Below are 22,522 nucleotides of genomic sequence, written 5' to 3' on the forward strand. Positions count from 1 at the left end.
AGTTTGTCTAGCTTTAACCTGTTAGCATTAAATGTAATGCTTATTTGCATTGTTTTGAATTGATCATGTCCTACTTCATAGCTTTGAGATTTTGATGATGTGATTGATTGTTCTTTTAAATGACATTGTAGAGTAGGTGTGAGAGGCCAGATCTGGCTGGTTTGAACATAAAACAGGTAGAATATTTTGGCTGGATATGGCCAGTTTAAATGCTAAAAGGTTAAATGTCATATACCACTGCTACTAAAAGTTTTCCCCAACAGTGCCTGTATGACGGTGATACTAGTTTACAACCCTCATGTGATGCCAAAACAAGGGTGCACACACACATACACACACACACATATGCCAAGCTCTTTTCAGTTTCCATCTATCAAATCCACTCACAGGTTATTAGGTAACCAGGGGTTATAGTGGAAGACACTTGCCCAAGTGCTGTGCAGTGGGACTGAACCTGAAATCACATGGTCAGAAGCACAGCCATGCCATTCAGAATACAAATTTATCCAAATTAGAGAATGTTTTTAGAACCACCAACATCATTGATGATACAGTTCCTTTTTTGCTTGGTTTCTCTGACCAGATGGTCTTCTCTTCACCAAGTGTTTTGCAAAGTGTACTTGGGTATGTATTATCATGGCATCAGCTTTAAAGATGGTGTGATGTCCTCAACAAGGTTAAAGAATTATCTCAACTGTATGGGCTGCGTTTTATCATCCACCAATACTGTTGGTGCCAAACGGGCTTCCATAGGGAGTACTTGTCTTTTCTCTCCCTCCTGATCAACCTGCCAGGGCTTTACTCTCATTCAACATAGCAACTGTGGGTTGGAAGAAGCCTTGTGGCAGGCCCAACACTGGAGTGCTGGATGTGATTAAGGAAGATCTTCAGAGGCTCAACGTCACCTTGGAGGATGCAGAGGGGCTGGCACAGGGCTGTCAGTGATGGAAAGCACTGGTGGACCTGGTTGGCTCTCTGCATGGTGATGTCTCTGTGACCACTGACTTGAGATGACCCCAGCACCATCAAGCAAGAGCATGAAGCAAGCAATGCTATTGTCTTTTGTCCTGTAAGACTAAAGGTGACTTTGCTATTTTATGCTATGTCCATTCAGTCAATGCAACTTGAATAAGAGGGTGAGTAATGGATAAAATGACTATGGATGAAACTAAGATGTGGGTGAAGGGGATAAGTGTATGAGGATAGTGACAGAAATAATAGAGAGAGTTAGCTTCTCTAAATTTGCACTCTTTGAAAGATTTTCATTTACACAAGGAGAAGACAAGACAGGGAATATTGACTGTTTGTATAGACAGTGATAGTTGAGTGTAGGATGGTATTCAATGATAGCACTAGACATATTTGTACCAAGGCATATTTGTACCAAGGATGGCACTGGACCTACATGTACTCAAGGCCCCCTCAAGGGTTCCTTGAGTACATGTAGGTCTAGTGCCATCCTTTGTTACAGAGTTGGATGGCCTAGAGAGTGAGTGCATGTCAAAACGAGGGTAGGATCAGACCGATCCAATGTCTGTTAATTCTGTCACTTCTGGCCTCTTCCAGCCCACAACTGCTGCGTCGAATGAGAGTAAAGCCTTTGTAGGATGATCTGGCAGGAGACGGAGGACATGTACTCCCTATGGAAGCCACTTTGGCACTAACAGTAATGGTGCATGATACAATGCAGCATGGTATGTAGTGCATAGAAGAGAGGGTGAGGGATAGAGAACTGGGGAATAGGTGGAAGCTAGAAAGATGGGTGGTAGAGATGTGAGTGATAGACAGACAGGTGATAAAAGAGATGAGCAGAAGAGAAATGAAAGGATATCAGGAGGTTTGGTAGAGAGATGGGTAATGGAAAGATGATAGAAAGAAAAGGGATAGAGAAACAAAGTGATGATCAGATGAATTTTGTTTCACTTTTATGTCAATGTCTTTTATATTTTCATTGTATCAGAACAGTTTAAATATGTAAAAGCCACTTAATTAAACCTGTTGAATGAATATCTGCTGTGTGACAAGTATCAAACAGATACTTGTATCAATGTGGATTAGGTCAAATCATTGGAGGTCAGTTGACTTTTATTTAGATAGTATATATGTGTTAGGTTTGTTGATAAAGATAGTATGCACTAATTTTTCAGCTGATTATCTACATAGATTGCGGGGAGGGGGGTGATTTGTAGAGTCAAGTCACATGACTTCTAGACAGTGATCCAATTATTAAACACATCTTTCCAGAAATACTAGACTGATTAGATAAGTGAACTCTACAAGCAGATATTAAGAGGATCTATTATAAATAATAATAGACAACAACCAGTGAGGGAATCTCTATGAGGCTGCTTGGCCTGCAAGAAGTAACAGCTTAGTGTCTAAAAATAAAAAAATGGACATGTTAGATATTGTTGTTCAAGGTGTACACAATGCCTTAAAAAAGAAACAATGGTCATGACTGGAATGGCCTTATTTATAGAGCTGAACTGAGGTTATATAACAATGCCATGTGCAAAATGTTAAGTCAAAGAGATTTTCTGTAAAAGAAAGATAATACTATTTCAAATTAGGATCTTTTTGATAATCATCATAAAGTATCAACCAGGAATAAATACTAGAACAGCATTAAATATTAAATTGATTAACTAATCTCTCTAGTCATTTATTCAAGTTACATTAGAAGCATCAGTTGTGGTGTGCAAGAGAGACGATTGCGCTGGTATGGACATGTGGTGAGAATGGATGAGGATAGCTGCGTGAAAAAGTGCCACACCCTAACAGTTGAGGGAACCCGTGGAAGAGGTAGGCCCAGGAAGACCTGGACTGAGGTGGTGAGGCAAGACCTTCGTACATTGGGCCTCACCGAGGCGATGACTACTGACCGAGACCTTTGGAAATGTGCTGTGCGTGAGAAGACCCGGCAAGCCAAGTAAGATCGTTGCCAGTGCCCCTGGACTGGCTCTTGTGCAGGTGGCACATAAGATGCACCATTTTGAGCGTGGCCGTTGCCAGTACCGCCTGACTGGCTTCCGTAGGATTTTCGAGCAAGATCGTTGCCAGTGCCCCTGGACTGGCTTGTGCGGGTGGCACATAAAAGACACCATTTCGAGCGTGGCCGTTGCCAGTATCGCCTGACTGGCCTTCGTGCAGGTGACACGTAAAAGCACCTACTACACTCTCTGAGTGGTTGGCGTTAGGAAGGGCATCCAGCTGTAGAAACTCTGCCAAATTTAGATTGGAGCCTGGTGTTGCCATCCGGTTTCACCAGTCCTCAGTCAAGTCGTCCAACCCATGCTAGCATGGAAAGCGGACGTTAAACGATGATGATGATGATGATGATGTATATTTTTACAAAACAGAACCATGCGACAATCAGCTTAATTCTAAGTCGGTTGTTGGTTACTCATAGGTCAACAACAAACGAAAAGAGACCTATGGTCAAAGCATTCCAGCCATGACACTATATTATCTACTGAGTTCTTTCATATTTTTTAGAGATGATTTAACCCTTTAGCATTCAAATTACTCTGTCAAATGTAATGATTATTTATTCACATTGTTTTGAATTGATCCTGCATTATCTTGTAGCTTTGAGATTTCAGTGATGTGATTATTTATTTTTAGAATGACATTGTAGGTTAGGTGTAACAGGTTGGATCTCACTGGTCTGAAGATAAAACATGTAGAATATTTGGGCCTGATATAGTCAATTTAAATACTGAAGGATCATGGGAGTTTTGGCTGTTTCTAGCAGATTCAGTGACCATCTACAGTCTCCCTCATTGTTTTTAAATTATGTAATCTATGATGTCATCTGCTCCATATATCTCTCCATTATGCTTGGTGTGTCCAATTCCCCAGGCCCCACATTAGTCAATACACCTACCAAGACCTTCCTTTTTAGAACATTGGCCCTCTGGAATTCATTCTTTATTCATATCTCTCTGACAGGTGTTGACTTACAAAAGTTGAAGAGAAATAGTAATGGTATCAATCTCTCAGGAGAGCCTGCAATGATCATGGCCAACACCTCTTCCTCCAGACCTAGCAGATAACCTCCCCCTGCCACCCCCCCCCCCCCAATAATTTTCCATGCTTGGTTGAATGAGCTTATAATATGCCTTCAAAATGACACACATTTGTATATACAAGTGTGTACTGAAAATTTCTTGGCTTTGGGTAAAAGAAAATACAAGAGGATCAGTTATGATTTTATTCAGCATATTCCTCTCTCAGTTTTACAAAGCCCTGTAAAAGGACTCGGAAGGTTGGGCCTCCAACCAGGCCTTTCGTGGTACCCTTAAAACCAGGAACTTTTCAGCACTCCTGGTATATAGTGTTATCATACAAAATCTTTACTTTGCCAGAACCCAACATGCTTCTTGTCATTATCATGAGCATGAATTAGATGAGTTAATAATACAGTTTTAGGTGGCAAACTGGCAGAAGTGTTAGCACACCGAGCGAAATGCTTAGCAGTATTTCGTCTGCCATTACATTCTGAGTTTAAATTCCGCCGAGGGCAACTTTGCCTTTCATCTTTTCGGGGTCAATTAAATAAGTACCAGTTAAGCACTGGGATCGATGGTGGGAAGGCATCCAATTGTAAAATGTCCGTCAAAACTTTATGCAGAATTAAAATGCATTACTAAAACTGTATTTATTTCTTTATTGCCCACAAGGGGCTAAACATAGAGGGGACAAACAAGGACCGACAAAGGGATTAAGTTAATTACATCGATTTTGTGATAGCAAAAGAAAAACTCAAAACCATATATTTCTTTCACTTTTTATTGTTTTCCATCTATTTATTTATCATTGCAACATAGCTGGGGCAGATTTTCTTTTCTTTTTGCCCATTAATATATTACTAGATAGCCATGACCAGACAATCTGCTCTATTTTACAGCAGGAATTAGATGGTTTAGTAGAAAGTTAACCCTTTAGCATTCACATTATTCTGTCAGATGTAATGTTTATTCATTCACATTGTTTTCAAGTAATCATTTATTATCTTGTAATGTTGAGATTTTGATGATGTGATTGTAAATTTTCGAAATGACATTGTAGGGTAGGTGTGAGAGGCAGGATCTGGCCAGTTTGAACAGAAAACAGGTAGCATATTTGGGCCAGATATGACCAAATTGAATGCTAAAGGATTAATGAATGTGCATTTGTTGTATATATGAATATAATATAGAACTGGATACAGTACATCATTTAGCAGCTGTGAGGTTTGGTGACAGGAAAAGCATTCAATAGTAGAAAATCTTTCTCAACAAATCTGTCTGACCCATGCAAGCTTGAAAAGTGAATGTTAGATCATGATCACGAACGGTATTGCTAAAAACATTGTATGTCAAAGTACTTTGCTAAACATCTTGTTTTCCCATGCCATGTAAACTTATTCAAATTTTTTACTCTTTACTGAATAATTTTTGCATAACAACTTATGTCATAGCTTTATAATACAAAAGGAAATAGCTATTTCTTTAATTCATTAAGTTTCAATAAGCAGTGTGAATGTCTTTTCTATATTACTAGGATACAATATGTAAAATTTTAGTGATTCTAGATTTGTTGAAGATTGTAGTTCTGTTTTAATTATAAGATAACCATATACTCTCAAATTTCATAGTTAGCCATTTATTAATTTTTTCTCATATTTAGACTAATCCTCTCTTTATGAGTTATTTTGTTAAAGAAAAAGAAAAAAAGAACTTTTAAGGTGGCTTGGACATGATTGCACTGTTGCTTTTCATATTTGAACCATTTGAATGGCTTTTGAATGGTAACAAGGTTTTGACTGATTGGTCAAAGGTAGAATATACAATATGACCAGTACTGCTTTATTGTTATGAAATATGGCTTCTACATATTGCAGACTGACCAAAGCATGATTACTGAGAAGTAGTGAGTGGATTGGCAAAAATTGCTAGAGTAGTTTATTATCTGGTATATAAGTCAATGTAATATATAGTGTAAAAGTAGTGCAAAACATTATCACTGTCTTTTTAAATCCTGCTGCATTTCAAAGTTGTCTTGACCTACCCTTTTCAGCTGTAAATTTTGGTCTGAAAAAATTTACTTGAATGCTGGAAAATATGGTACTAGACAAAATGCCTGCAGTTTTTAGTGACAGTCTTCTATGTTCTGAATTCAAATCAGCCTTTCATCTTTCTTCTCTTAGAATTGATAAGAGCAAATACAAATAATTCAAGTACTGGGGTCAATTTAATTTAATTCATGTCTGGGTGAATTCCATTCGCATAGTTGGGAATGGAATCCTAATAGAAGAATAAGACTACTTTTCTTCTTATTCTTCAACAAAAAAAAAAAAAAAGAGGTCATTTGCACTATCTATGGAGCAGCTCATCATACCATGCTGGTTAGGTATTGTACTTTGAAATCTTGTAAATAATGATGACTATGTATAGTTGTGACTGAAATTTCCCTTTCTATCACTCTCCTTAACTGAATCAGATTGTAGAAATTTCTGTTAGTAATATTTTCAAGAGCAAAACAGAACTCCATCAACCTACTTGAAACCTAGACTGTACTAGGGATCATCAGGTCTTTGGTGTAATGTTCTCTCAACTGTACTTTTTCAACTGAGTTATAATTTACATTAATACAAGGGCAAATTAAAAAGTAGTGCAATTTGTATTTGCATTAATTCTTAATACACCCTTTTATATCAAAGGGTTGGTTGAAAAGTAATACAAATAAAAATTACATCACTTTCTGATTCACCCTTGCATATGCTTACTGTTATTAAAACGAGAACATTTTGATAATGTATACCAAATGAAATATGTTAAATAAATAGGTAGAGATAAAAACTAATTCAAAGTATAATAGATGTATTGTTTTAATAATACAATTTTATACACTTTTCTTTTACATTTTAGGTTTGTGTGAAATCTATGTATTTACATAGATAATAGAACAGACAGATTTTTACAAACATTCTTTATAACACCATCTGACTTTTACTATCAGACATATCCGGGTTAGATAAATGCACACAACAATTTGGTTGTCACTCAACCCACTAGAAGTAGCAACCAAGACTCACAAATTACATTCATAATTTAATACAGGACATATCAAACAATATAGTTCATCATATACAAACCACGAGATTGTCATAACTTGAACACCTTTCATCACAGTTTTTTTTATTATTATTATGACTGATCTGGGACTGATGACAACATGAAAGTTTGCTATGAGCCAAGAACAGAAGGCCTCTGCGTATGTCTCTGCATGTGTACGTGAGTCTATTGCCATTGTTTTGACATTGACTTTTCCATGCTTACTTGAGGTAAATGGAATTTATTTAGACAAATTTTCCATGGTTAGATACACTTCTGGCCACCTAACCTGTTTCCAAGCAAGGTAATGACCTGAGATGTTTTTAAGAAAGATTGGAAATGAAGGACACTGCTTGTATGACAGTGACATTTGTTTACAACTATCACACATTGTCAAGATAAGGAGATACAAATATACACACACACACACTCACACACACACACACACACTCTCTCTCTCTTTCTCTCTCTCTCTCTCTCTCTCTCTCTCTCTCTCTCTCTCTCTCTCAAGTAATGGGCTTCTTTCAGTTCCATGGCTTTGATCAGCCCAAGCCTACAGCAGATGACATTTGCTTAAGGTGTCACATAGCAGGACTGAACCCAAAGCTATGCAGTTGGGAGGTGGTCTTCTTAACCACACAGCCATGTCTATGTATGTATGTATGCACATATTTGTCTGTGTGCTTGTTTACATTTATGCTTCCCTGAAAACCACCGAGCTGCAAGTGGTGACATTGTTATCTTTTTCACTTATTAGCAAATCAACTACTAGCTTTGCATCTTCAAGAACATGGAAAGTAAGAGATTTTACTCCAAGAATAGACAAGGGTCTTGCTATGTTTCTTGGAAGCTTTATATAGTCATTGAAGAAAACAATGCGGTGTCTTCTATGTGATTCTTCAATATATAAGAAATAGTAATCAAATCTTCAAATTACACTGCTGTCTTTAAAAAAGAAAAATGGCACATTTGATAATTATATATGTAAATATATTGTCCTAAAGTAAGGTGGGATGATCCTGGCAGGAGCACTTTTGGTTACTTGTTTGCTTAATCAGGGCTAACTAGTGACTAAACAACATCAGTGACTTGAGAACAGAGTTGTTAATTATGAAGTATAATTTTGTATCTTGAGATGTGACAGCAGTTGAGAGAGGTATGACTATGTGGTTAAGAAGCTTGCTTTGCAGCCACATGGTTTTGAGTTCCGTCCCATTGCACAGCATCTTTTCCATTTTACGTGATTCATTCATTGTACTGCAGCCATTCTGGGACACCACCTCGTAGGTTTTTGCTCAAACAAATCAACCTCAGTACTTATTTTTTAAAGTTAAGTACTTATTCTATTGATTGTGTCTGCTGAACTGCTAAGTTACAGGGATGTAAACAAATCAACACTTGTCAAGTGGTGATGGAGTACAAACACAAAGACCCACACTCATACACACACACACACACACACACACACACACACACACACAGGTGCCTGGACTGAGTGCTTTTTGTGTGGCACAAGCTCAGGTGGGATCAGTTTTGGCATGGTTTTTACAGCTGGATGCCCTTCCAAATGCCAACCATTCACACACACACACACACACACACACACACACACACACTTCTTTCAGTTTAGTTTCCATCTACCAAATCAACCCACGTGGCTTTGGTCAGCCCTGGGCTATAGTAGAAGACACTTGCCCATGGTAGCATATGGTGGACTGAATCCAGAACCACATGGTTGAGAAGCAAGCTTCTTACCACACAGCCACACCTACACTTATGTGTTGATATTTCTTAGGTATAAGTGAAAGATTCAACATAACTTTAACTTTATTCTCATTTAGTATACTATAGTTATTGCTGTTTTACATTTAGGAATTTGTTTTGCAAGATTCTTGATGTGAAATCATGTGTTAGAACAGATATTGTTATATTTCAAGATGTTCATTTTTTTTTCCTTGCTAGATAAACACATGCACTATATATTTGTTCTTCACTTATTTATTATTGTTCTTATTTTATCTTATGTCCAATGTCTGGAAATCTTTTGTTACATATCTGTAACCTCTTCAGTGACTCTTCTGTTCATGTGTTTCCTCCTGTTCTGTTTAGTCCATTCTGAGATAGAATATATAGTGCATGTGTTTATTTGATTAGAAAAAAGAAAAAAAATGATCATCCTGAGATAAAACAATATTGCTGTTTTATTCCCCTGATTATTAAAAAAATGATATTTATTATCTTCCATTCCATTTTCAGATGCTTTGTGATGGGAACTACAGGGAATTTAGTTGTACCAGTTGTGCTGTGGGGGCACTATGCCCCCACACACTGTATTTCAGCGATTACCATGAACTCACAGTTAGACAGTATTGTTACTGGTTGTAATGATGGTCAAATAGTCATATGGGAGGTCACTCGCTTATGGCAGGTAAGGTTTTTTTTTGTTCATTGTTTTTTTTCCATTTCATTTAGGTTTTTCCATGTGACTTTTATATTAATAAAATAATTAGTTGTCATTTTTAAGTCTATTATACATAAACAGTTTCAAATTTTGGCACAAGGCCAGCAAGTTCAGGGTGGGGTTAAAGTCAATTACATCAACTGGTACTTATTTCATCAACCCTGAAAGGATGAAAGACAAAGTTAACCTTGGTGGAATTTGAACTCAGAATGTAAAGGCCAGTGAAATGCTACTAAAGCATGTTGCCTGACATGCTAACAATGCTGCCAGCTCACTGCCCTAATTCTACTATACATAATTATTGAGATGTCTGAAGAACTAGAAATTTGCTGTTAAATTGAGAAGAGTTCTTGAAGTATGGTAATTATAATTGAGATGTCTGAAGAACTACAAATTCATACTTCAAGAACTCTTCTCAACTTAACAATTTGTAGTTCTTCAGACATCTCAATTATAGTTACCATACTTCAAGAACTCTTCTCAGTTTAACAACAAATTTGTAATTCTTCAGACATCTCTACTATAGGTGCAGGAGTGGCTATGTGGTAAGTAGCTTGCTTACCAACCACATGGTTCCGGGTTCAGTCCCACTGCATGGCACCTTGGGCAAGTGTCTTCTACTATAGCTTCGGGCCAACCAAAGCCTTGTGAGTGGATTTGGTAGACGGAAACTGAAAGAAGCCTGTCGTATATATGAATATATATATATATATATGTGTGTTTGTGTGTCTGTGTTTGTCCCCCCAACATCGCTTGACAACCGACGCTGGTGTGTTTACATCCCCATAACTTAGCGGTTCGGCAAAAGAGACCGATAAAATAAGTACTAGGCTTACAAAGAATAAGTCCTGGGGTCGATTTGCTCGACTAAAGGCGGTACTCCAGCATGGCCGCAGTCAAATGACTGAAACAAGTAAAAGAGTAAAGAGAGTATACATAATTATTGACGACTGATGACTGTTAGCCTTATCACATGCCTTAAACAAAGGCTAGAAATTTGATAGGATAGGTATATAGTTGACTTAGCTGATTGCACTTCATGTATCTTTCTTGTATTTGTTTCACTCATTGCCTTGAAGTGTTTTAGTCAAACAAATTGACCCTAGTACTTACTTTTTTTAAGTCTAGTACTTACTCTATCAGTCACTATTGCTGAACCACTAAATTTTAGGGTTGTAAACAAACGAGCATCAGTTGTCAAGTGGTGGTGAAGGGACAAACACAACACAAAGACACACACACACACGTATATATATATATATATATATATATATATATATATACTCTTTTACTTGTTTCAGTCATTTGACTGCGGCCATGCTGGAGCACCACCTTTAGTCGAGCAAATCTACCCCAGGACTTATTCTTTGGAAGCCTAGTACTTATTCTATCGGTCTCTTTTGCGGAATCGCTAAGTTATGGGGACGTAAACACACCAGCATCGGTTGTCAAGCGATGTTGGGGGGACAAACACAGACACGCAAACATATACACACACATACATACATATATACATATATACGGCGGGCTTCTTTCAGTTTCCATCTACCAAATCCACTCACAAGGCTTTGGTCGGCCCAAGGCTATAGTAGAAGACACTTGCCCAAGGTGCCATGCAGTGGGACTGAATCCAGAACCATGTGGTTGGTAAGCAAGCTACTTACCACACAGCCACTCCTACGCCTATAACAGCCACTCCTGAAGGGCTTCCATTCAGCTTCCGTCTACCAAATTCACTGACAAGGTATTGATTGGCTTGGGGCAATAGTAAGAGACATTTCCCCAAGGTGCTGCGCAGTGGGACTGAACCCAAAACTACATGGTGCAAAGCAAGCTTCTTACCCACTCAGCCATGCCTGCATCTATGATATTTTGTGGAATACTATCATAAACAACTGAAAGGCTAAGCCAACCTTGATAGGACTTGAACTCAAAACATAAAGAGGTGAAATTACATATTGCACACATTAATCTAGTACTCTGTCACTTCTGGATCACTAATACCTTCTGCATGTATATATGTATGTATGTTGTAAAGGTGTGTGGCTCAGTGGTTATGGTATTTGGCTCATGATCATAAAGTTGCAAGTTCGATTCTTGACAGTGCATTGTGACCTTGAACAAGACACTTTATTTCACATTTTTCCAGTCCACTCAGCTGGCAAAAATAAGTTGTACCTGTAATTCAATGGGCCAGTCTTGTCACATTCTGTGTTATATTGACTCTCCCTGAGAACTGCATTCAGAGTACGTGCATCTGTGGAGTGCTCAGCCACTTGCTTGTTAATTTCACGGGCAGGCTGTTCCGTTGATCAAATCAACTGAAACGCTCATCATCATAACTGACAGAGAGCCAGACATTACATTCCAAGATATTTTTGTTTGAGATTTGCACCAGAAAATGAAAGGCTAGTCAAGCAATTCCTGAAATATCTTAGTTGTATTTATTGACCAAGAATGAAGTTTCACTATAGTTGTCTGGAAGCACATTTTAAATGAGTCTTTTACAGTTTCTGAAAACTAGTGAATTGGTCGAATTGACAGAGCTTTAGATGGTTAGTCACTTAGGCACTCCTGACTCATTCATCCCACCACCTTTTGTCACACTTGTTTCTCACCACCAGGCCCTGAACTAACCGCAATTCTCAGCCCTTCCTTCCTAGAATATTAGCTTTGTAGTATTTGTTCCAACTTTCTATGCTCTGAGTTTCAATCCCACCAAGATCAACTTTGCTTTTCTTCTTTTGTGGGTCACTAGAAGAAATGTGAATACCCATCCAGTTTAGTAGCTTAGTAGAACTGTTAGGGTCTTGGATGAAGTACCTATCTTGTGGTATGTGTACTGGCTCTCTGCATTTTGACAGCAATGCCTCTGATGACATGGGGTCAAGCTATATTGATCTTTAAGAAATACCTTCCCTTTGCAGAACACTGATGACATGGAAAAGAGAGGTTTGTATCATCATCATCATTTAACATGCATTTTTTAATGCTAGTATAGGAAAGTTGGTTATACAACATTAGATGTATACCTGACTTTCCTATATAAAATTAAGAAATATATAACGGAACGCTGAACTCCAGACTATCAACTTAAACAACATTTATTCAGGTGGTAAATATATACATCTTTAGCTCTTGTTACAGCTTCTATGTGTGTGAGCATAGTTGTTGGGACGTTGTTATGTAGATGTAAGCGAGCTGTCTAGTGTAAGTCCGAAAGATGGAGAGTGACAGCTATACACGTAAAGAGACTGTCTCCAGGTTGGAATGTCGGAGACACTTCTTGACACGTCCATGCTCTATTGCTGGCCAGCAAGAAAGAGGATGAATTGAGCGGGAACGCTTGGTTGTTTAATTCTACGCATGCGCACAGCGTTACTACACTAGCATAGAATGGATGGCTTGATACAATCCATTGAGTCGCAGAATTGCCTTGACATCCATTGTCACCTTTGGCATGGTTTCTGTGGTTGGATACCATGCCCTTCCTATCACCAACCGCTTTACAGTGTGCACTGCATGCTTTTTTATACTGCACAGGTGAGATCACCAAGTAACTTGCAAGACAGGAAAAGAAAAGGGAAAAAAAGCCCTTGATTAAGTGGTGAGAATATTTGAAATGGATATTTGACCCCAAACTAGCTGGGGATGGGGGGGAGCTAAAGTATGGTAGAAGGACAAGCAATGGTTTCTTACCGTAGCAGATATACATGGCTACTCCACTTTATATAAGAGTGGGTGAGGGTAGCTGGGGAGAAGATAAAGATAGTAGCGATCGTGTACCAAAGCAAACTCTCAAGATATAAGAAGGTAAGCATAAGCGAGTATATTGACAAAAGGATCAAAAGGGTAAGGAGGAGAGGAGGTAATTTTACAAGTGTGCAAGAGGAACATCATAGACAGTTAGAGATGGGGTGTCATATATATATATATATATATATATATATATATATATATATATATATATATATATATGTATGTGTGTGTGTGTGTGTGTGTGTTCTTTGCTGATATATATTGGTGAACAATGTAAACAATGGTCAGTAAAATGAAAAACTAGTGCTTTCCAAGCAAAGTTTTTTGCGAAGTTTGCATCATCAGAAATACAGTATACCAGAGTTTGGCACTTGGAAACCTTGTTACCAATGATGTTGTTGTCCACAGTTTGCAATATTAAATCAAATAAAACAGATTAGGAGATATGACATTAAACTATTAATTCATGGATTTCAAGTTCAAATTTATTGCAGATATTGTATTGTGCATTTGGGCAAATCAATGAATTCTGTGCACATCAGTTTATTTGGATGTGAGAAAATGTTACCTGCAATAGAGCGGCTCCTCATCTACAATAATCTCTTATCCACTTAACATCATAAAAATATCTAAAAGTAAGCCTACTACTGGTAGAGATATATGAAGAAAATGTATGCTGCAGACTATGCAAAAGAATATGCTCTGTGTTGTATGTGGTTAGTTGTCAGAACAGAAATGGGCCAATAAAAACATAAGGCATAGTAGATCAGATATCAGAAAGCTTCCTGGCTTTAATTACTATAATAAAGTGAATCAGGTATGCTTGTTTAGGTACCAGTGTCACGAATGATGTTTTCATGTTTTCATATGTTTTGGGATCAGTTGCCTCACCATAGCTTACTGCATCCTGTCTGTATTAGCAAATGTTGAGAGCCTCTATGTGGTCAGTGCTGTTTTCAGACATGGGTACACTGGGCAGTTGCCCTAAGGTCTAGGGAGTCTAGGGAGCCCAATATTAATCGATGTAGTCGACAGTTTTGTATGCAGGAACCTCAATGCATTGCTTTGCCTCGAAGCATACAATGCTCTTAAGATAGTCCTGTAAGTGGCTACTGTATGCAGCACACAAAGGTTATTTTTGAATTTTTTTATTTGTATTTATATAATGCATTTGTGAACAACAGTGTTGTTGGCACACTGCATTTCCAATGGCTAAGAAGGGACTATCTGTGCAGCTTGAGTGGGATAAATATTGTGCAGAGTATTATCATTAAAAACTATCAGTTTTTCAGTTTTCTCATTAATGTTCACATCTTTTGCTGACAGATATTAATGGAAGATATACACATATACATACTAATCATTGGCCACTTAATACTATGGCAGAAGATACTTACCCAAGGTGTTGCAAAGTGAGATTGTCTCCTGGCTACAATATGAGCGTCTTAATCACAGTCATACCTTGCACCTTACATAGACACAAGGTCTCTGTTTTATTCTAAAGATGGGAAATGAGATTGCTTTACAACCATGCCTTACTAATAGGTTTTAGCCATGTAGGTAACATTAATTGGTACAACTGAAAATAAAAACTGTTTCGTAATCAGCTTGCTAAGATTTTATCTTACTGTATGTGAATGACAAAAAGAAAGTTATGAATAGACTAAATGGTGTTCTTATGAAGACAAATTGTTTATAATGCTACTATGGCTATATGTGAAGAGAGTGTAAAAAAATAGTGAATGAAATAGTACCAAGAACAATATTTTTCAATGATTTCTCTTTACAGATATACCCACGACACATGCTGTTTGGACACACAGCTTCAATTTCTTGCTTATCATTCGGTAATGAGCAACATGGATTTCCTTATGTTGTTAGTAGTTCAGAAAATGGGTGAGTAATTATTGATTTCTCATGGAAAGGAATGTTTTTTTTTTGCGTGTGTGTGGAAAAAAAAATGTAGGATTCTTTATCGAATATATTAAACTTTATCGAATATATTAAACTTTATCGAATATATTGGTTCCAAGAGAATGGAAAGTAATGTTGACTTTGGCTGGATTTGGACTCAAAGCTTGAAAAGCTGAAATGAATACTGCAAGGTATTCATTCTATTTGATGTTCTAATGACTGTGCCAACATGTTGCTTCAGATTAAACACAGGTTTAAGATAACACAAATGAGATATGTAGAGAGGTATTGTTTGTAGATGAGTCCATCATGCCAACTGGGAAGTAGAAAATAGACATTAACCCTTTTGAAACTGATCTGCCTTAGACTACCTTGGGCTCTTTGGTACAAATTTCCTGTTTTAAAGAGATCTAAATCAAAACATTCCATTAAAATTTATATTCCAAATCTTAGATTAATAACGTCAAAGTTATTTTACTAAATTTTTATCATTTTCAAAATTGATAGTAACAAGTACAGTATCTTTCAACCCTTAAATTTCAAGACAGTTGTTTCTACATAATGTTTTTCTAATTTGTTCTTACTAACAGAGAAATGTGTCTTTGGGACACCAGTGATGGACGTTGCCTTGAATCTACCAAATTACCTTTAGTTCATACATGTATTCAGGTATATTTCGTTTATTCCTTCATTCTCAATGTTCTTTAAAATTTTTAATTAAAATCTTTTGTTCAAAATTATAAAGTATTTTTTAAATTACCATGATGCAAAACATTTCTGACGTCAATTAGATATTTAATGTTAAGATTAATTTTGATGTATAAAATAGAATTTTGGTTTATAAAGTATTTGAGTTGTGAATACATTTGGTCAACAGAAACTGAAAGAAGCCCATCATATATATGTGGTGGACTCTTCTGTCATATGCTGAACAACCTACATAGATGATTTGTTTATAGTGATAAAATGTTCATGTTGTACATGAGCTCACTCACTCCATCAAATTGACATTGCCTGAACAGGTGCACCCAAATGTTGAAGTGATCGCAGAGCAACAGAATGAAATGAAGTGTTTTGCTCAAGAACACAACTTGATGGTTGTAAATGAGCATCATTGTCATACAAGCAAAGTTCTTCATTTCCATTCCTCTGTGGAAAGCAGGTTTGGCCATGAGGAAATATTATCTTGCTTGGAAATATTATCAATCCAGGGTGGTGGATTGGTATAACTATAAAGTGAGATTCCTTGTAGTATCTATTCTGGCTCTTTGTGTTCTGACAACAGTGTTTGTTACAACTTTGGTGTTAAGCCTTATCAGCTCAAGTTGACAACATTTCCCTTAGACAAATATCAGTGATGTGGAGAGAGATAACTTGCATGCATGGGCTACTGCTAGTCTTCCATAAAATATCTTGTCCATGAGCAGTTACATGGTCAACTTTGACCCTATAAGTCCTCATAATTTGCATATATGTTAATAAGCACAAGCATGGTTGTGTGGCTAAAACGCTTACTTCTCAACCATGTGGTCTTGGGTTCCATCCCACTATGTCACACCTTGAGCAAGTGTTTTCTACTATAGCCCCAGGCCAACCAAAGTGTTGTAAGTGGATTTGGTTGACAAGCTGAAAGAAGCTTGTCATACAAGGCATGGCTATGTGATAAGAAGTTTGCTTCTCAACCACATGATTTCAGGTTCAGTCCCACTGTGTGGCACCTTGGGCAAATGTCTTCTACTATGGCCTCAGGCTGACCAAAGCTTTGTGAGTAGATTTGGTAGATGGAAACTGAAAGAAACCTGTTGTGTGTGTCTGTCTTTGTGTTTCTTCCCCCATCGTCGCTTGATAACTGGCGTTGGTGTATTTATGTCCCCATTACTTTGCAGTTCGGCAAAGAGACCGATAGAATAAGTACTAGGCTCACAAAAAATAAGTCCTGGGGTCAAATTGTTTGACACAAACAATTCAAGGTGGTGCTCCAGTATGGCTGCAGTCAAATGACTGAAACAAATAAAATAATACATATGTACGTATGCCCACTTGCATGCACGTATGTGCATGTGTACTTTTGTCTCGACATGATTGCAAAAGGTCATCACCATCATAAAAGCAAGGTTGTTTGTTTCCAGTTTCCCATGACAAATATGTCTGGCCATGAGGAATTATTATTTTGCTTTGAAACAGGTGAAGTTTGGTGAAAAGAAGCACATTCACTCTTAGAAAATATGTCTGAACCATGCAAGCATGGAAAAAGGAACATGAAATCCTGATGATGGTAGTGCTGATGATGCTTATTTTGTATAGTTTTGTAATATTTCATTAATAGTATTTTAACTGGGTTTGTATTATCATCATCATCATCATCATCATCATTATTATTATTATTATTATTACTACTCCTACTATTTTATTTTTAGTCTTACCGGTTTCGCGGTAGTCAAGAGATCCGTCTTGTTTGTAATGGCTTTTACCCAGAGATCCATGTTATGGATCCATTTGGATTTGAGATCATCTTCTCCTTACATTCCAAAGTTACTCCAAATTGGATCAGTGCATGCTGCATTTTAAGACCAGTGAAAGGAGAGGGTCAGTAAAGTTATTTTCTTTTATATATCAAGTGTATTAGGAATTCGATGTTATACAATTTTAGCTAAATTTTAATTGTAAAAAAAAAAAAATCTTTACAAATTTTTCAGATGATGTGGTAGTAGCAGTTTCTAATTCAGGTGCTGTCAAAGTTTGGAGTTTGTCTGGTGAAGAATCTAAGGTGAGTTCTGTGAATTTGTTACTCTTAGTTATACTCAGGAGGTACAGATGTGGCTGTGTAGTTGAAAACCTTGCTTCTCAACCTTCCTTGTAGTTTCAGGTGTAGCTCCACTATGTGAGACCTTGTACAAGTGTATTCTACTATAGCTGCAGTTTGACCAAAGCCTCATGAGTCTTGTGAGGGAATTTGAGAGATGGAAACTGAAAGAAGCCCATCACATACAGTGTGTGTGTGTGTATACCCTTGTTTTGGCATCACTTGGTTGTTGCAGATGAGCATCACTCTCATAAAAATGTTGTTGTTCCTTTCCATTATTTTGTGAAAAATATGTCTGGCCATATTACCTTGTTAGGAAACGGGTGAGGGCTGACACCAAAACAAATATCAAGCCATAGAAAATCTAACTCAATAAATTCTGTCTGATGCATGCAAGCCTAGAAAAGTGGATGTTAAAAGCAATGATGATGATTATTATTCTCGTGCACAAACCTTTATAAACATTTAATTTATTTACTAAGTTTTTCTCAATTAATGATCCAGAGCTTTATACAAGTTTATAGTTTTGTAAAATATCTTTGTTTACCAAAGTCATTCTCACTTTAGTTTGAAACTGGATATAAACATTAATTTGTTTTATCAATTTCCCGGATGTTTTAAGTATTTTGAATAATTAACACATCTTTTATAACATGAAGGATCTCTCAAAACATTTGCTATCAGTTACTAAACTTTAAAAAAATTAATTAATTTTATGCACTGTTTATTTGGGGAAATAAAAAACATATGAAGATGTTTCTTATTTTTGGAAGAAAAAAAAGAAAAAAATTTAAAGATTATTTAGAACATATTTTCAATAGTGTCTACACTCTGACAAAGACAAAATATCCATTATGAAATGTTACATTTGTCTTCAATTCCATAGAAATTATTGGCTTCATTAACTTATAACCACACTTCCTTTTCTATTCTAGCTTATTTAATCCAGATGAAGGTTTTGAAAGTGATAGCAAATATCAGGACAAATAAATAACAAGCAAAAATAACAACCTCCCCTCCCTCCAAAACAAACATTATAATGCTCTGAATAATACCCTTTTGTTTTTTTTTTAAGACTTGCTTTCTTTGAGGAATAATTAACTTTGACTACTTACAGAAACATAAGTAATTAAAGTTGGCACTGGTGTGTACTTACCAGCCACATGGTTCTATGTCAGACCCTCTGTGTAGCCCCTTAGGCAAATGTCTTTTATAGCTCCAGGCCAACGAAAACCTTGCTAGTGGATTCGGTAGACAGAAACTGAAAGAGCTCATTATATGATTTTGTGTGTGTGTGCCCTTGAATGGACATCATGTAATGGTTGTAAATGAGTAGCATCATCATATAAGTGAGGTCATTCATTTCTAGTCACCTGTGAAGAATATGTCTGGTGATGGGAAAACATTACCTTGCTTAGAAAAAGGTGAGGGTCAGCAACAGGAAGAGCATCCAACTATAGAAAAATCTGCCTTCATAAATTCCATTTGACCATGCAAGCATTAAAAAGTGTCTGTTAAACGATAATAATGATGACCTATTTCAAAAACTACATCTATATTAATTACATTTTTGTCTCTAAATGTTAATTTACAAATCCTCTATTATAAGCCTGAGGAAATGTCTAAGAATTTGAAAAATTTAAAAATAAATTAAATGCAGTATGTGCTGAGAAGAACATCATTGCTCTTGATTTACTCACATTTTTTTTGTAACAATATTCTATGCTCAAGAAGACCTGCCCACCACAACAGAATTGAAATCCTTAAACTAAGCTGCTACATAAAAAAGCATTGGTGTGGGTGATGGTGCCAAGTAAAAATCACCCAGTATAGTTTGTAAAGTGGGTGGCATTAAGAAGGGCATCCAGCCATAGAAACCAGGCCAAAACAGACCATGGGACCTGGTGCAACTCCTGGCCTTGCCAGTTCCTGTGAAGTCATCCAACCCATGCCAGCATGGAAAATGGACATTAAATGTTGATGATAATCATGATTCAGTTTTCCACTAAGTCATATTAAATAAGGTATATTAAACATGTCAATCATTAAAATTGATGCTACAGATCTGTGCATGCATGACATGTTAGCTATGTTTGTCATCAAATTACAAAAGCAGATGCTTTCCAGATGCTTTCAGCTTCATTTACCAATTTTAACTCTTTTTCATTCACCAGCTGAAGCCTGTTTATGAAGATGAATCTAAGCAGATTCGTTGTTTAAACGCCCAAACACTGCACTGCTGCCCATACAATCAGAGAACAGTTTTGATTGTCTGTTCTAAATCCTGGCAGGTGAGTTACATATTCCATTTATTACTGCGAACCAGAACTGATCAATATATATAAGTACACTTCTACATATACACAATCATAAATCTTGTCTCCAGTTTTAATGTAATATTGCCATATTGTTGACTGTTATATCTCTTCCCTTCCACCCTGCCAAAAACTATGTTTGTTCCCTTTTGATGCTTTACTTTGTTGACTGAATATGTAAAACATGGGAAAGTGAATTTTTGTTTCTAATTGTTTTGATTTGTTGTTTAGTAGTTATGTTTTTTCTTAAATATATTTCATTTTCAATATTACTGATGTGCATGTGCACATGTATGCACAAACATATGCACCATGCACAGAGACTATTAAAATCAAGTGTGCATGTGGCTTTCACTCATATAGAAGTGTTTGCAATCTTCAAGATGTCACACATAGGAATACACATGTAGGTGTGTGTGTGTGCATATTTTCATATACACATTACTTGAGCACAACTTTACATGAATGTTAATTCTTTGTTTCAATTGCTTATCAGTAGTATCTGTTGTTTAATGGATTATCAGTAGGCTTGTTTCATTTGTTAAAATAAAATGTCAGGAAAAGGAATTTGAATTTAGATGTGTGTTTTTTTTTAAATTTCACATTCATAAAATTTTCAATCAAAATGGACTGGAGTGGTTTATCTGAAGAAAAAAATATACTGAGATTATAAATTCTAACTTGAATCAAAGATCAAGAAAATAATAATGATATGAAATTTAATCTATAAAAAAAATTAAGTATTTTTATGTATTTTGCTTCAAGTTTGGATTTCAACTCCAAATATTTTTTTCTTAGATATTGGTTTATAAAAGTATTTGAGTTTTAACATATTAAAATTAAAAACTAACAAAACTAAGTAAAACTTTGTGTGACAAAAAAAAAAATCCTTGAGCCATCCTTTAATTACCCTTATTTTTGTTTTGAGAGTTAAAATTATTAGAAAAATTTTTACTTCTTTTGAAATCTAGCTATTTATTCAGCTAAAAATCCTCCTGATATGTCTTTGGTTTTTGTTTATTGATATGTCCTTTATTACATAGTCTCAATTTAAAAATCGTTGGCATTTCTATTTCGTATGTAGCTCTGATATAAAGCCATCCTTAGCAGTAACATAAGTAACTTTTCTATACTTTTGGCACAAATGATAAAAGTTGATTATACATAAAGTCGTGATAAAGGCTGATTGAATTATCAATCTCAAGGATTGGATTTATATTATATACTATATGCTCCATTCCAATCATTATCTTGCCAGACTGTCTTCAGATGTTATATTTATTACAATTAATTATGTGGAACAGAAGTTACAAGGAATATGTAATCTAGCATCTAAAGATAACTGGTGAATTCATTCATTTAAATATAAATTTAAATGAAAAGGTGCAGAGGCTAAAGTGGTTAATTCAATAAACCTTTATAACTCTTTTTTTGTTCATGTGCCTTATGTATCCCAACCATATATCTTATGCAACAAAATATAAATCAATCTAAATTTTGTAACTATAGGGTGAACATATTTTACTAGAGTTCAAAATGTTAATTCATTCTTGTGTGTATGTTCTCTCATATGGATAATTCTTCTAAGCCATTCTCAGTGTCTGTTCTGTGTTTCAAAGGATTCTAAAATATCTGACAATGGTTTAAGAGTAAATAGAAATGTTTGCATTTTGTTTTTTTTTCCTAATAAAATTTTGTCATTGCCACTTTCTTCTAGTATCTTTAACCCTTTTGTTATCATATTTCTTTTGAAATATGCTGCCTTTATTTCTATTGATTTGAATATAATAAATAATTTAGTAAAATAATTTTGGCACTATTAAGCTGGTATTTAAGGTGGCAAGCTGGCAGAATTGTTAGCATTACTGAGCAAAATGCTTAGCAGCATTTCTGCCATCATTATATTTTGAATTCAAATTCCACCAAGGTTAATTTTGCCTTTCACCTGTTTAGGATTAATAAAATAAGTACCAGTTGAGCAGTGGAGGCAATGTAATCAACTTACCCCTTCCCACAAAGTTGCTAGCCTTTTGATTTGCTGTTAGTAGCTTTTTTTTTTCTTAAGTATATTTCATTTTCAATATTACTGATGTGTATATGCACACGTATGCATATGCACCATGCACAGAGGTTGGTTTCAAATGGTTAAAATTTGATGGTATTGTAAGAAATC

General features: G+C 36.1%; 1 protein-coding gene across 4 annotated transcripts in view; it reads left to right on the plus strand.

The window, feature by feature from the left end:
- The window catches only part of LOC106880060 (WD repeat-containing protein 7), a 100,407-nt gene that overhangs the window by 12,932 nt on the left and 64,953 nt on the right, over positions 1-22,522 (plus strand). For all 4 annotated transcript variants that reach the window (XM_052968709.2, XM_052968710.2, XM_052968711.2 and 1 more), the window contains exons 2-7: positions 9,354-9,525; positions 15,107-15,213; positions 15,822-15,900; positions 17,649-17,817; positions 17,928-17,998; positions 20,209-20,325. In XM_052968709.2, the coding sequence (XP_052824669.2) occupies positions 9,364-9,525; positions 15,107-15,213; positions 15,822-15,900; positions 17,649-17,817; positions 17,928-17,998; positions 20,209-20,325 (705 nt within the window). In that variant the 5' untranslated portion in view covers positions 9,354-9,363. The remainder of the gene's footprint in view (positions 1-9,353; positions 9,526-15,106; positions 15,214-15,821; positions 15,901-17,648; positions 17,818-17,927; positions 17,999-20,208; positions 20,326-22,522) is intronic.

This window comes from Octopus bimaculoides, chromosome 6 (genome assembly GCF_046866305.1).
Source record: "Octopus bimaculoides isolate indiv1 chromosome 6, ASM4686630v1, whole genome shotgun sequence".
NCBI lineage: Eukaryota > Metazoa > Mollusca > Cephalopoda > Octopoda > Octopodidae > Octopus > Octopus bimaculoides.